Genomic DNA, 12486 nt, shown 5'->3' with positions numbered 1-12486 from the left:
TAGCGAAATGCTTGTGCTTCTAGTTCCGACAATGCAGTAATAATCCAACAAGTAATCTAACTAACAATTCCAAAAAAACTACTGTCTTATACACAGTGTAAGGGGATAAAGAATATGTACATAAAGATATATGAATGAGTGATGGTACAGAGCAGCATAGGCAAGATACAGTAGATGGTATCGAGTACAGTATATACATATGAGATGAGTATGTAAACAAAGTGGCATAGTTAAAGTGGCTAGTGATACATGTAATACATAAGGATGCAGTAGATGATATAGAGTACAGTATATACGTATACATATGAGATGAATAATGTAGGGTATGTAAACATTATATTACATAGCATTGTTTAAACTGGCTAGTGATATATTTTACATCATTTCCCATCAATTCCCATTATTAAAGTGGCTGGAGTTGAGTCAGTGTGTTGGCAGCAGCCACTCAATGTTAGTGGTGGCTGTTTAACAGTCTGATGGCCTTGAGATAGAAGCTGTTTTTCAGTCTCTCGGTCCCAGCTTTGATGCACCTGTACTGACCTCGCCTTCTGATGATAGCGGGGTGAACAGGCAGTGGCTCGGGTGGTTGTTGTCCTTGATGATCTTTATGGCCTTCCTGTAACATCGGGTGGGGTAGGTGTCCTGGAGGGCAGGTAGTTTGCCCCCGGTGATGAGTTGTGCAGACCTCACTACCCTCTGGAGAGCCTTACGGTTGTGGGCGGAGCAGTTGCCGTACCAGGCGGTGATACAGCCCGCCAGGATGCTCTCGATTGTGCATCTGTAGAAGTTTGTGAGTGCTTTTGGTCACAAGCCGAATTTCTTCAGCCTCCTGAGGTTGAAGAGGCGCTGCTGCGCCTTCTTCACGATGCTGTCTGTGTGGGTGGACCAATTCAGTTTGTCTGTGATGTGTATGCCGAGGAACTTAAAACTTACTTACCTCTCCACTACTGTTCCATCGATGTGGATAGGGGGGTGTTCCCTCTGCTGTTTCCTGAAGTCCACAATCATCTCCTTAGTTTTGTTGACGATGAGTGTGAGGTTATTTTCCTGACACCACACTCCGAGGGCCCTCACCTCCTCCCTGTAGGCCGTCTCGTCGTTGTTGGTAATCAAGCCTACCACTGTTGTGTTGTCCGCAAACTTGATGATTGAGTTGGAGGCGTGCGTGGCCACGCAGTCGTGGGTGAACAGGGAGTACAGGAGAGGGCTCAGAACGCACCCTTGTGGGGCCCCAGTGTTGAGGATCAGCGGGGTGGAGATGTTGTTGCCTACCCTCACCACCTGGGGGCGGTCCGTCAGGAAGTCCAGCACCCAGTTGCACAGGGCGGGGTCGAGACCCAGGGTCTCGAGCTTGATGACGAGCTTGGAGGGTACTATGGTGTTGAATGCCGAGCTGTAGTCGATGAACAGCATTCTCACATAGGTATTCCTCTTGTCCAGATGGGTTAGGGCAGTGGTTGAGATATTTCGACAGTAAGCAAATTGGAGTGGGTCTAGGGTGTCAGGTAGGGTGGAGGTGATATGGTCCTTGACTAGTCTCTCAAAGCACTTCATGATGACGGAAGTGAGTGCTACGGGGCGGTAGTCGTTTAGCTCAGTTACCTTAGCTTTCTTGGGAACAGGAACAATGGTGGCCCTCTTGAAGCATGTGGGAACAGCAGACTGGTATAGGGATTGATTGAATATGTCCGTGAACACACCGGCCAGCTGGTCTGCGCATGCTCTGAGGGCGCGGCCGGGGATGCCGTCTGGGCCTGCAGCCTTGCGAGGGTTAACACGTTTAAATGTTTTACTCACCTCGGCTGCAGTGAAGGAGAGTCCGCATGTTTTCGTTGCAGGCCGTGTCAGTGGCACTGTATTGTCCTCAAAGCGGGCAAAAAAGTTATTTAGTCTGCCTGGGAGCAAGACATCCTGGTCCGTGACTGGGCTGGTTTTCTTCTTGTAGTCCGTGATTGACTGTAGACCCTGCCACATACCTCTTGTGTCTGAGCCGTTGAATTGAGATTCTACTTTGTCTCTATACTGACGCTTAGCTTGTTTGATAGCCTTGCGGAGGGAATAGCTGCACTGTTTGTATTCGGTCATGTTACCAGTCACCTTGCCCTGATTAAAAGCAGTGGTTCGCGCTTTCAGTTTAATGCGAATGCTGCCATCAATCCACGGTTTCTGGTTAGGGAATGTTTTAATCGTTGCTATGGGAACGAATCTTCAACGTACGTTCTAATGAACTCGCACACCGAATCAGCGTATTCGTCAATGTTGTTATCTGACGCAATACGAAACATATCCCAGTCCACGTGATGGAAGCAGTCTTGGAGTGTGGAATCAGCTTGGTCGGACCAGCGTTGGACAGACCTCAGCGTGGGAGCTTCTTGTTTTAGTTTCTGTCTGTAGGCAGGGATCAACAAAATGGAGTCGTGGTCAGCTTTTCCGAAAGGAGGGCGGGGCAGGGCCTTATCTGCGTCGCGGAAGTTAGAGTAACAATGATCCAAGGTTTTTTCAGCCCTGGTTGCGCAATCGATATGCTGATACAATTTAGGGAGTCTTGTTTTCAGATTAGCCTTGTTAAAATCACCAGCTACAATGAATGCAGCCTTAGGATGTATGGATTCCAGTTTGCAAAGAGTCAAATAAAGTTCGTTCAGAGCCATCGATGTGTCTGCTTGGGGGGGAATATATACGGCTGTGATTATAATCGAAGAGAATTCTCTTGGTAGATAATGCGGTCGACATTTGATTGTGAGGAATTCTAAATCAGGTGAACAGAAGGATTCCTGTATGTTTCTGTGATCACGTCTCGTTAGCCATAAGGCATACGCCCCCGCCCCTCTTCTTACCAGAAAGATGTTTGTTTCTGTCGGCGCGATGCGTGGAGAAACCCGCTGGCTGCACCGCCTCCGATAGCGTCTCTCCAGTGAGCCATGTTTCCGTGAAGCAAAGAACGTTACAGTCTCTGTCCCTCTGGAATGCTACCCTTGCTCGGATTTCATCAACCTTGTTGTCAAGAGACTGGACATTGGCGAGAAGAATGCTAGGGAGTGGTGCACGATGTGCCCGTCTCCGGAGTCTGACCAGAAGACCGCCTCGTTTCCCTCTTTTACGGAGTCGTTTTTTTGGGTCGCCGGCTGGGATCCATTCCGTTGTCCTGGTTGAAAGGCAGAACACAGGATCCGCTTCGTGAAAATCATATTCTTGGTCGTACTGATGGTGAGTTGACGCTGATCTTATATTCAGTAGTTCTTCTCGACTGTATGTAATGAAACCTAAGATGACCTGGGGTACTAATGTCAGAAATAACACGTAAAAAAACAAAAAACTGCATAGTTTCCTAGGAACGCGAAGCGAGGCGGCCATCTCTGTCGGCGCCGGAAGACTAATGATCGTACTTTGGTGCGTAAAGTGCAAATCAATCCCAGAACAACAGCAAAGGACCTTGTGAAGATGCTGGAGGAAACGGGTACAAAAGTATCTATATCCACAGTAAAACGAGTCCTATATCGACATAACCTGAAAGGCCACTCAGCAAGGAAGAAGCCACTGCTCCAAAACCACCATTAAAAGACAGACTACAGTTTACAACTGCACATGGGGACAAAAATCGTACTTTTTGGAGAAAAGTCCTCTGGTGTGATGACACAAAAATAGAACTGTTTGGCCATAATGACCATCGCTATGTTTGGAGAAAAAAGGGGGAGGCTTGCAAGTCGAAGAACACCATCCCAACCGTGAAGCACGGTGATGGCAGCATCATGTTGAGGGACTGGTGCACTTCAGAAAATAGATGGCATCATGAGGTTGGAAAATGATGTGGATACATTGAAGCAACATCTCAAGACATCAGTCAGGAAGTTACAGCTTGGTCGCAAATGGGTCTTCCAAATGGACAATGACCCCAAGCATACTTCCAAATTTGTGGGAAAATGGCTTAAGGACAACAAAGTCAAGGTATTGGAGTGGCCATCACAAAGCCCTGACCTCAATCATATAGAAAATGTGTGGACAGAACTGAAAAGGCGTGTGCGAGCAAAGGGGCATACAAACCTGACTGAGTTACCACCAGCTCTGTCAGGAGGAATGGGCCAAAATTCACCCAAATTATTGTGGGAACCTTGTGGAAGGCTACCCGAAACGTTTGACCCAAGTTAAACAATTTAAAGGCAATGCTACCAAATATTAATTGAGTGTATATAAACTTCTGACCCACTGGGAATGTGATGAAGGAAATAAAAGCTGAAATAAATAATTCTCTCTACTATTATTTTCACATTCTTAATATAAAGTGGTGATCCTAATTGACCTAAAACAGGGAATTTGTACTCGGATTAAATGTCAGGAATGTTGAACAACTGAGTTTAAATGTATTTGGTGTATGTAAACTTCAGCCTTCAACTGTATGTGCTGTATTCTATACTATTCTATGGTCTCTTAGTCACTTAATGTTTATAAATTTGCCATTACTCATCTCATGTGTATATACTGTTTTCTATACTGTTCTACGTCATCTCATTCACCTAATAATGCTTACATATCTGCATTGCTCATCTCATGTGTATATACTGTTTTCTATACTATTCTACTGTATCTTAGTCTGTTGCGCTCTGATATTGCTCGTCCTTATGTTTATAGTTTTAATTAATTCCTACTAACATATATGTGTATAGTTTGTTAGATATTACTGCACTGTCGGAGCTAGAAGCACAAGCATTTCGCTACACCCGCAATAACATCTGCTAATAACGTGTGTGTGACCAATACAATTTGATTAATTAACAGGTAATCTATGGCAATCTGTTAATTTTGGTAACTGGTAAATGTTTCAATGTATAGTATATATTTTATCTGTGTCCATTCTGTTCATGAGTTTCTAGTAGATATACAATATGGTTCAAGAGAAAATAGCCTCATTAATGAAAAAAGCATCTTAAAAAAAAAGTCATTATTTTCAATTAACTCAAACTATTGAGCTTTTTTCACAACTGGCACCAACATTTTTACAACATACATTTTGACAGTAAAATAAACAAAAGTGTGTAAAAAAATACGTAAAGGATATTTATATTTTAGCAGGTGCTCTTATCCAGAGCAATTTACACGAGCAATTCGGGTTAAGTGCCTTGCTCAAGGGCACAACTACAGATTTTTCACCTAGTCAGCTCGGGGATTCGAGACAGCAACCTTTCGGTTACTGGCCCACCCTCTTAACCGCTAGCCTACCGGCTGCCCTGTTTCATGCTGAAACCCCTCATACACCAATGGTATTCACTAAGTTAATGTTTTATATTTATACAGCTTTGTCATACATGTTTTTATAAAACATTTTTATTAAATATAACAATCGTGTATTGTACATGTAATAAGGCCACACGAAGTGCCAGAGATAATTAGACGCTTATGATAATCGGTACCCAGAAAAGACCCAGAAATTAAGTACCCAGAAAGGCCACTAGATGTCATCTTATAAAAATTTCCCCCCAAAACATAACTTAATTTACCCAAATTCTGGTAATTTACTGGTCAACATTGAAAGTTTCCAGTAATAAACCCTCCCTTTGCAATCCTAGTTCCAACCCAGTAAAAGATAATGGTTTACTGCCACAGAGGAAAACGGTCACTAGTATTGTGAGGATGGAGGTCAGTTGGATATTTCTGAGGGATCTATGCTTTACGTTGTACTTTTTTCTCGCTCTTGTTTGCAATGCCTTATGGAACTTCCATATCCCTCTCTGTGTTTGTGACAACAAATCAAATCCTAACATGGGGATTTTCATGTCCGAAGCTCAACCTGGATGAAAAACATTGAGCGGACAGGTTATATTTTGTGTATCGGAGGGTATTACCGCACGATCTGCGCTCCACAGCAGATGTCTGGGCTTCTGTGCCTTTGGTGTAAGCTGCTTGTTCCCGATGTCACATTTTGCAAGCCATATGCGTGTTACATAATGGTATAATTTTCCCACAATAACCACCACAAAAAACTCCCTATTATTTAATGACTTTTGGGTCTCTCAGGCTCTGAGCTCTATAGTCATCCATGATACTCAAGGCAAAACGTCCTCCATCCTCCTCTGTCCTCCTCGCTCCCCTTCCACCTTAATCTCTGTCTAAGTCAGAACACTCGTGGGGAATTCCCCCCCTGGGCCCTCTCGCTGACCGTAGCCTCCGTTCGCCATGCCATATCGAGTAGACCAGCATCCCTCATAGGAGTGCTGCAGAGTGGACTGCACCGATAGTTTCTGACTAAAGGGTCAGCTCGCCAGCCTCATAATGACTGTAATGTAGATCTTAATGGGCTTTAATGACCTGCTCTGTCCGTGCCACGGAGGCTGAGGCTTCTCCCAGTGCTCTGGCTGCCTCAGGAACGGCTAAAGAGTAGCTGACTGGCCTGGCCGTCTCTCATCAAGCCACTATTAGATGGGCTAAATGGCTAGTTTCGGGGATTATGCTGATGAGATTGTTTTGAAGTGATGCCCTCAGGACAGTAACCTCGACGCTAAACCTTTGGATGGTTCCGTGCCCTGTATTCTGTCCTACTCTGAACACTCACCCCTACTTGGTCAAGTCAGATTCATCCTGGAAGGACCAGGAGTGTCCTTAGATCACCTCAACAGTGGTGTCTGTTGTCATTAAAAACAGGACTCTGTGTTTAGTTCTAACTCAATGGCTTATTGGGAACCTATGTTGATCAACTCCTGGTACCACATGTGCTATAGATTTGACCTCAACCTCACAAACAAAGAAGAAACCCCATCACCTACAATGAATCATTGTCATAGCTAATACTTATCATATTAGCAAGCAGCACTTTGGTCTTCTTTGGGTACGTGTTTCATGTGAGGTTGTACATTATTTATGTACCAAACAGTCCTTGGCTAGCCTGTGTAATGCTACTGTGTGAGTGTACAGCCCAGAGGCCTCCGTTTTTCCTCCCTCCGCAGAGCACAGCCCATTCTCACCGTGGCTCAAGATCACTGCCGTTTTTCATTACCCAGTGGGAGAGACACTTGTGATTATTGCCAATAAAGGAAATTAGATCAAATGATTTTTGACTTTGACTCCCCCCTTCATCCTTTCACATTTAATCAAATGCAGAGGTAAAGCCATCACAGAAATTGCTGTTGATTTATAAATAAGCTAATTGGCGGCATTCTCCCTAAGTACCGCTCTCTCTCCCTCTTTTTTCCTCTCTCTCTCTCGCTCTCTGCCGGTACATACGGCAGCGTTTTTATTGCCCCTAGTCTAAACCCCTTCATCCAATTTTTAAAATGGCTTATCGAATAAAATATTCCCAGGGGGCTGTGAGGCAGCCTCATTGGTCATACCTAACCACAAGTGGCTCTTTGTCAGCTCCACAGTCCAGCTGTACGGCAGAGGCCATCCCTTGTCCATATCGGTTAGGTTCTTTATCCATCTGCCTACTCTATCCCACTTTGTCAGGTTTATCAATGCCTTGTCAAGGTAACGTCTTGCTGCTTGATTTCAGCAACACCGTTCTGAAAAGAAAGGCTTTATGGATTCTAATAACTCAAGTGCATTGCTAGAGACGGACAGCGCTTAACATTTGTCCTCTAGCCCAGCCATATGTTTTCATGCATTCTTTATGCTAATCTTTCCACACCTAAGGCAATATTATCACCCTCTCTTCAGTCTCTTTCCTCAAGAAGGATTCATTATGTGAAAGACAGTAGTGCTGGAGGTAGATGATTAAGGAAGTTGATGTTAGGAAACTGGTTTTACCCAATGAAGTGCAGTGGAACCATATACGGTAGCCTATAGGCTACCACACCCATTGCTTAATTGTAGATGACTTTTCCAGAAATGAACATCTTATGGTTACGTTGCTAAATCTGTTAGCGGAGATTCGTCACGCCGTGATGTCATTCTCACCACAGGATTCTTCTGGCATCAGTAACAAGCTTTTAATGAAAATCAGGATGGGCCTAAACTCCACTGTATTGCTACAATAGTTGCTGGTTCATTCAGGTGTGGTTGCTAAGAAAGACCAAGGCTGTGGGCGGTATGCTTTGAGATACTGTATCTTTATCTTCCTCACCTACTGGAAAAATGCAGGTATTTATAAAGCCAATGACAATTCCTCTGTGAACCAGCAATTCTTGACTAAATACTTATTGGCCTAATCTTGGTCTGGACTTGTGGTATCATCCAGAAGTAATAAGAAGACTGGATCTCTAGACTGACTAGAACAGTAACAAGACCCTCGGTCTATGCCACTCTGTAGCATGAAAATCCTGCCTGCCGTCATAAATTTACCCTAGCCACGAACACTTGCCTTGGTGCCAGCACTTTAAATGTGTTTCCCATTCCTTTGTCAATGACATCAGCATCTTTCCGTGCTTGTTCTCTTCCTCATCCAAGTCTGCCTCTCCAAGCAAAGCAACCTGACAAAGACTGAGGATTTCTGTAGCGTCGGACGATCTTCTCCGTTTTTTGTTTTCATTGGTGAAGCAAACCATTCACAATGCACGCGATGGATACAGTTCTATGAGGAGAATTTCATATCTACTTCGAGTGCTGTGAAATTGAACGGTGTGTGTGCATGGATAAATGCCTTTAAACAATATTCCTAGAACACAAGCTCCATCTCCATCACAGGCCAGCATCATGTTGATGACCTCAGAGCCCCACAAGCCTCGCAGTGTTAACCTATGTCTCCAGGCAGACCAGAGGCCCCACGGTAATACAGCAGTGATAGAACAGACTAAGTGGAGGCTATGAGAAATGGCTGACATGTTTATTTATTTTTTATTAAACTCTTTATTGTAAACAAAAGCGTCATAATACACTCAACAAAAACACAGTTGAAGTCGGAAGTTTACATACACCTTAGCCAAATACATTTAAACTCTTTTTTTTTAACAATTCCTGACATTTAATTCTAGTAAAAAATTCACTGTCTTAGGTCAGTTAGGATCGCCACTTTATTTTAAGAATGTGAAATGTCAGAATAATAGTGGAGTGATTTATTTCAGCTTTTATTTCTTTCATCACATTCCCAGTGGGTCAGAAGCTTACATAAACTCAATTAGTATTTGCTAGCATTGCCTTTAAATTGTTTAACTTGGGTCAAACATTTTGGGTAGCCTTCCACAAGCTTCCCACAATAAGTTCGCAGAATTTTGGCCCATTCCTCCGGACAGAGCTGCTGTAACTGAATCAGGTTTGTAGGCCTCCTTGCTCACACGCGTTTTCAGTTCTGCCCACAATTTTTCAATGGGGTTGAGGTCAGGGCTTTGTGATGGCCACTCCAATACCTTGACTTTGTTGTCCTTAAGCCATTTTGCTACAAAATGCGAACAAGCTTTAACTTCCTGACTGATGTCTTGAGATGTTGCATCAATATATCCACATAATTTTCGAACCTCATGATGCCATGTATTTTGTGAAGTGCACCAGTCCCTCCTTCAGCAAAGCACCCCCACAACATGGTGCTGCCACCCCCATGCTTCATGGTTGGGATGGTGTTCTTTGACTTGCAAGCCTCCCCTTTTTCCTCCAAACATAACGATGGTCATTATGGCCAAACCGTTCTATTTTTGTATGATTTTGTACGAAAAGTACGGTCTTTGTCCCCATGTGCAGTTGCAAATCATAGTCTGGCTTTTTTATGGTGGATTTGGAGCAGTGGCTTCTTCTTTGCTGAGCAGCCTTTCAGGTTATGTCGATATAGGACTTGTTTTACTGTGGATATAGATACTTTTGTATCTTTTTCCTCCAGCATCTTCACAAGGTTCTTTGCTGTTGTTCTGGGATTGATTCGCACTTTTCGCACCAAAGTACGTTCATCTCTAGGAGACAGAACGCGTCTCCTTACTGAGCGATATGACGGCTGCGTGGTCCCATGGTGTTTATTCTTGCGTACTATTGTTTGTACACATGAACGTGGTACCTTCAGGCGTTTGGAAATTGCTCATAAGGATAAACCAGACTTGTGGAGGTCTACAATTGTATTTCTGAGGATTTGATCATTTCTTTTGAGTTTCCCAAGATGTCAAGCAAAGAGGCACTGAGTTTGAAGTTAGACCTTGAAATACATCCACAGGTACACCTCCAATTGACTCAAATCAATTAGCCTATTAGAAGCTTCTAAAGCCATGACATCATTTTCTGGGATTTTCCTAGCTGTTTAAAGGCACAGTCAACTTAGTGTATGTAAACTTCTGACCCACTGGAATTGTGATACAGTGAAATAATCTGTCTGTAAACAATTGTTGGAAAAATGACTTGTGTCATGCACAAGGTAGATGTTCTAACCGACTTGCCAAAACTAGTTCGTGGAGTGGTTAAAAAACAAGTTTTTCCAACTCCAACCTAAGTGTATGTAAACTTCTGAATTCAACTGTATATAAACGCAACATGCAACAATTTCAGTTACAGTTCATATAAGTAAATCAGCCAAACTGTAGTCTGGTCAAGACCTTGGTGAGGACGACGAGCACACAGATGAGCTTCCCTGAGACAGTTCCTGACAGTTTGTGCAGAAATTCTTTGGTTGTGACACGATTTCATCAGCTGTCCGGGTGGCTGGTCTCAGACGATCCCGCGGGGGAAGAAGCCGGATGTGGAGGCTGCCGTGGTTACACGTGGTCTGCGCTTGTGAGGACAGTTGGACGTTCTGCCAATTTCTCTAAAATGACATTGGAGGCGGCTTATGGTAGAGAAATTATCTGGTGGGCATTCCTGCAGTCAGCATGTCTCAAGTTGAGGGAGCATACAATTGGCATCTGTGACATTGTGTTGTGAAAACTGCACATTTTAGTGGCCTTTTTTATTGTTCCCTTCACTAGGTGCACCTGAGTAATGAACATGCTGTTTAATCAGCTTCTTGATATGCCACACCTGTCAGGTGGATCGATTATCTTGGCAAATGAGCAATGCTCACTAACTAAATATATTGTACCCAAATGTTAGCGAAATAAGAATTTTGTGCCTATGGAAAAGTTATGTGAACTTTTATTTCAGCTCATGAAACACTTTTTAAATGTTGCGTTTATATTTCTGTTCAGTATATAATAATATACTGCCGGATCATCATCAAGGGTCATACCATAGTGTATTTATGTACTTATCACTTCATGAAGTGGCGCAGTACAGTACGTATGTCTTCACGAGTCACTTTGATTTAACCACAGCAGACCTGAAGTACTACTCAGTCCAGTAGAAGAGGAAAAGGAGGGACTTCTCAGTCTCAGCTCCCCTCCGGCTCCCAAAGCGCTCTGCTTGAGCCCAGAGCCAGAGGCTGCCATCCTGGATCAGAGGGAAGGCACCGGGCAGGCCGAGGCTCCTTCTCACCCCAGGGAAGAGCGAGGGCCTGGGGGAGGGAAGGAAGAGGGGGATGGAGGAGGAGAAGAGAGCCACGTCAGACCTCTTCATATCGTCTGGCCTCATAGGTGGTGAGTTGATGTCTTGTCATCTCTACACTTGAGATAGATACACACACAAGAACACACATACAGTGCCTTCAGAAAGTATTCACACCGATTGACTTACTACAGAATTTGTTGTGTTACAGCCTGAATGGATTCGATTGAGAAGTTGTGTCTCTGGCCTGCACACAATAACCCATAATGTCAAAGTGGAATTATGCTTTTAGAAATGTTTATAAATTAATACAAAAATGAAAATCTGAAATGTCTTAAGTCAATAAGTATTCAACCCTTTTGTTATTCAAGCCTAAATAAGTTCAGGAGTAATAATGTGCTTAACAAGTCACATAATAAGTTGCATGTGTGCAATAATAGTGTTTACCATGATTTTGAATGACTTCCTAATCTCTGTACCCCACACATATATTATCTGTAAGGTACCTCAGTCAAGCAGTAAATTTCAAACACAGGTTCAACCACAAAGACCATGGCTCGCAAAGAAGAGCATCTATTGGTAGATGGGCTCAAATAAAAGAAGCGGACATTGAATATCCCTTTGAGCATAATGAAGTTATTAATTACACTTTTGATGGTGTATCAAAACACTCAGTCACTACAAAGATACAGACGTCCTTCCTAACTCAGTTGCCGGAGAGGAAGGAAACCGCTCATGGATTTCACCATGAGGCCAATGGTGACTTTAAAACGGTTACAGAATAATGGATGTGATAGGAGAAAAAAAAGAGGATGGATCAACAACATTGTAGTTACACCACAATCTTAACCTAAATGACAGAGAGAAAATAAGGAACCTGTACAGAATAAAGAATATTCCAAAACATGCATCCTGTTTGCAGTAAGGCACTAAAGTAAAACTGCTAAACATGTGGCAAAGAAATTAACTTTATGTCCTGAATACAAAGCATTACTTTGGGGGCAAATCCAACACACTGATTACCGTTTTTTATATTTTCAAGTATGGTGGGGGCTGCATCATGTTATGGGTATGCTTGTCATCGGCAAGGGAGTTTTTTTTAGGATAAAAATAAATAGAATAGAGCTAAGTACAGGCACAATCCTAGAGGAAAACCTGGTTGTCTGCTTT

The 12486-nt window shown here is 43.2% G+C and overlaps 1 protein-coding gene across 4 annotated transcripts in view; it reads left to right on the top strand.

Moving 5' to 3' along the window:
• The window catches only part of gtdc1 (glycosyltransferase-like domain containing 1), a 49892-nt gene that overhangs the window by 24601 nt on the left and 12805 nt on the right, over positions 1-12486 (top strand). For 2 of the 4 annotated variants that reach the window (XM_024406131.1, XM_024406110.1), the window contains exon 5: positions 11148-11408. The exons of 1 other annotated variant lie outside the window; for it this stretch is intronic. In XM_024406131.1, the coding sequence (XP_024261899.1) occupies positions 11148-11408 (261 nt within the window). The remainder of the gene's footprint in view (positions 1-11147; positions 11409-12486) is intronic. One more of the 4 variants, XM_024406119.1, reaches the window with a different exon arrangement.

The sequence above is a fragment of the Oncorhynchus tshawytscha genome, linkage group LG03, assembly GCF_018296145.1.
Source record: "Oncorhynchus tshawytscha isolate Ot180627B linkage group LG03, Otsh_v2.0, whole genome shotgun sequence".
Lineage (NCBI taxonomy): Eukaryota > Metazoa > Chordata > Actinopteri > Salmoniformes > Salmonidae > Oncorhynchus > Oncorhynchus tshawytscha.
This window is presented reverse-complemented; position numbering and strand designations above follow the sequence as displayed.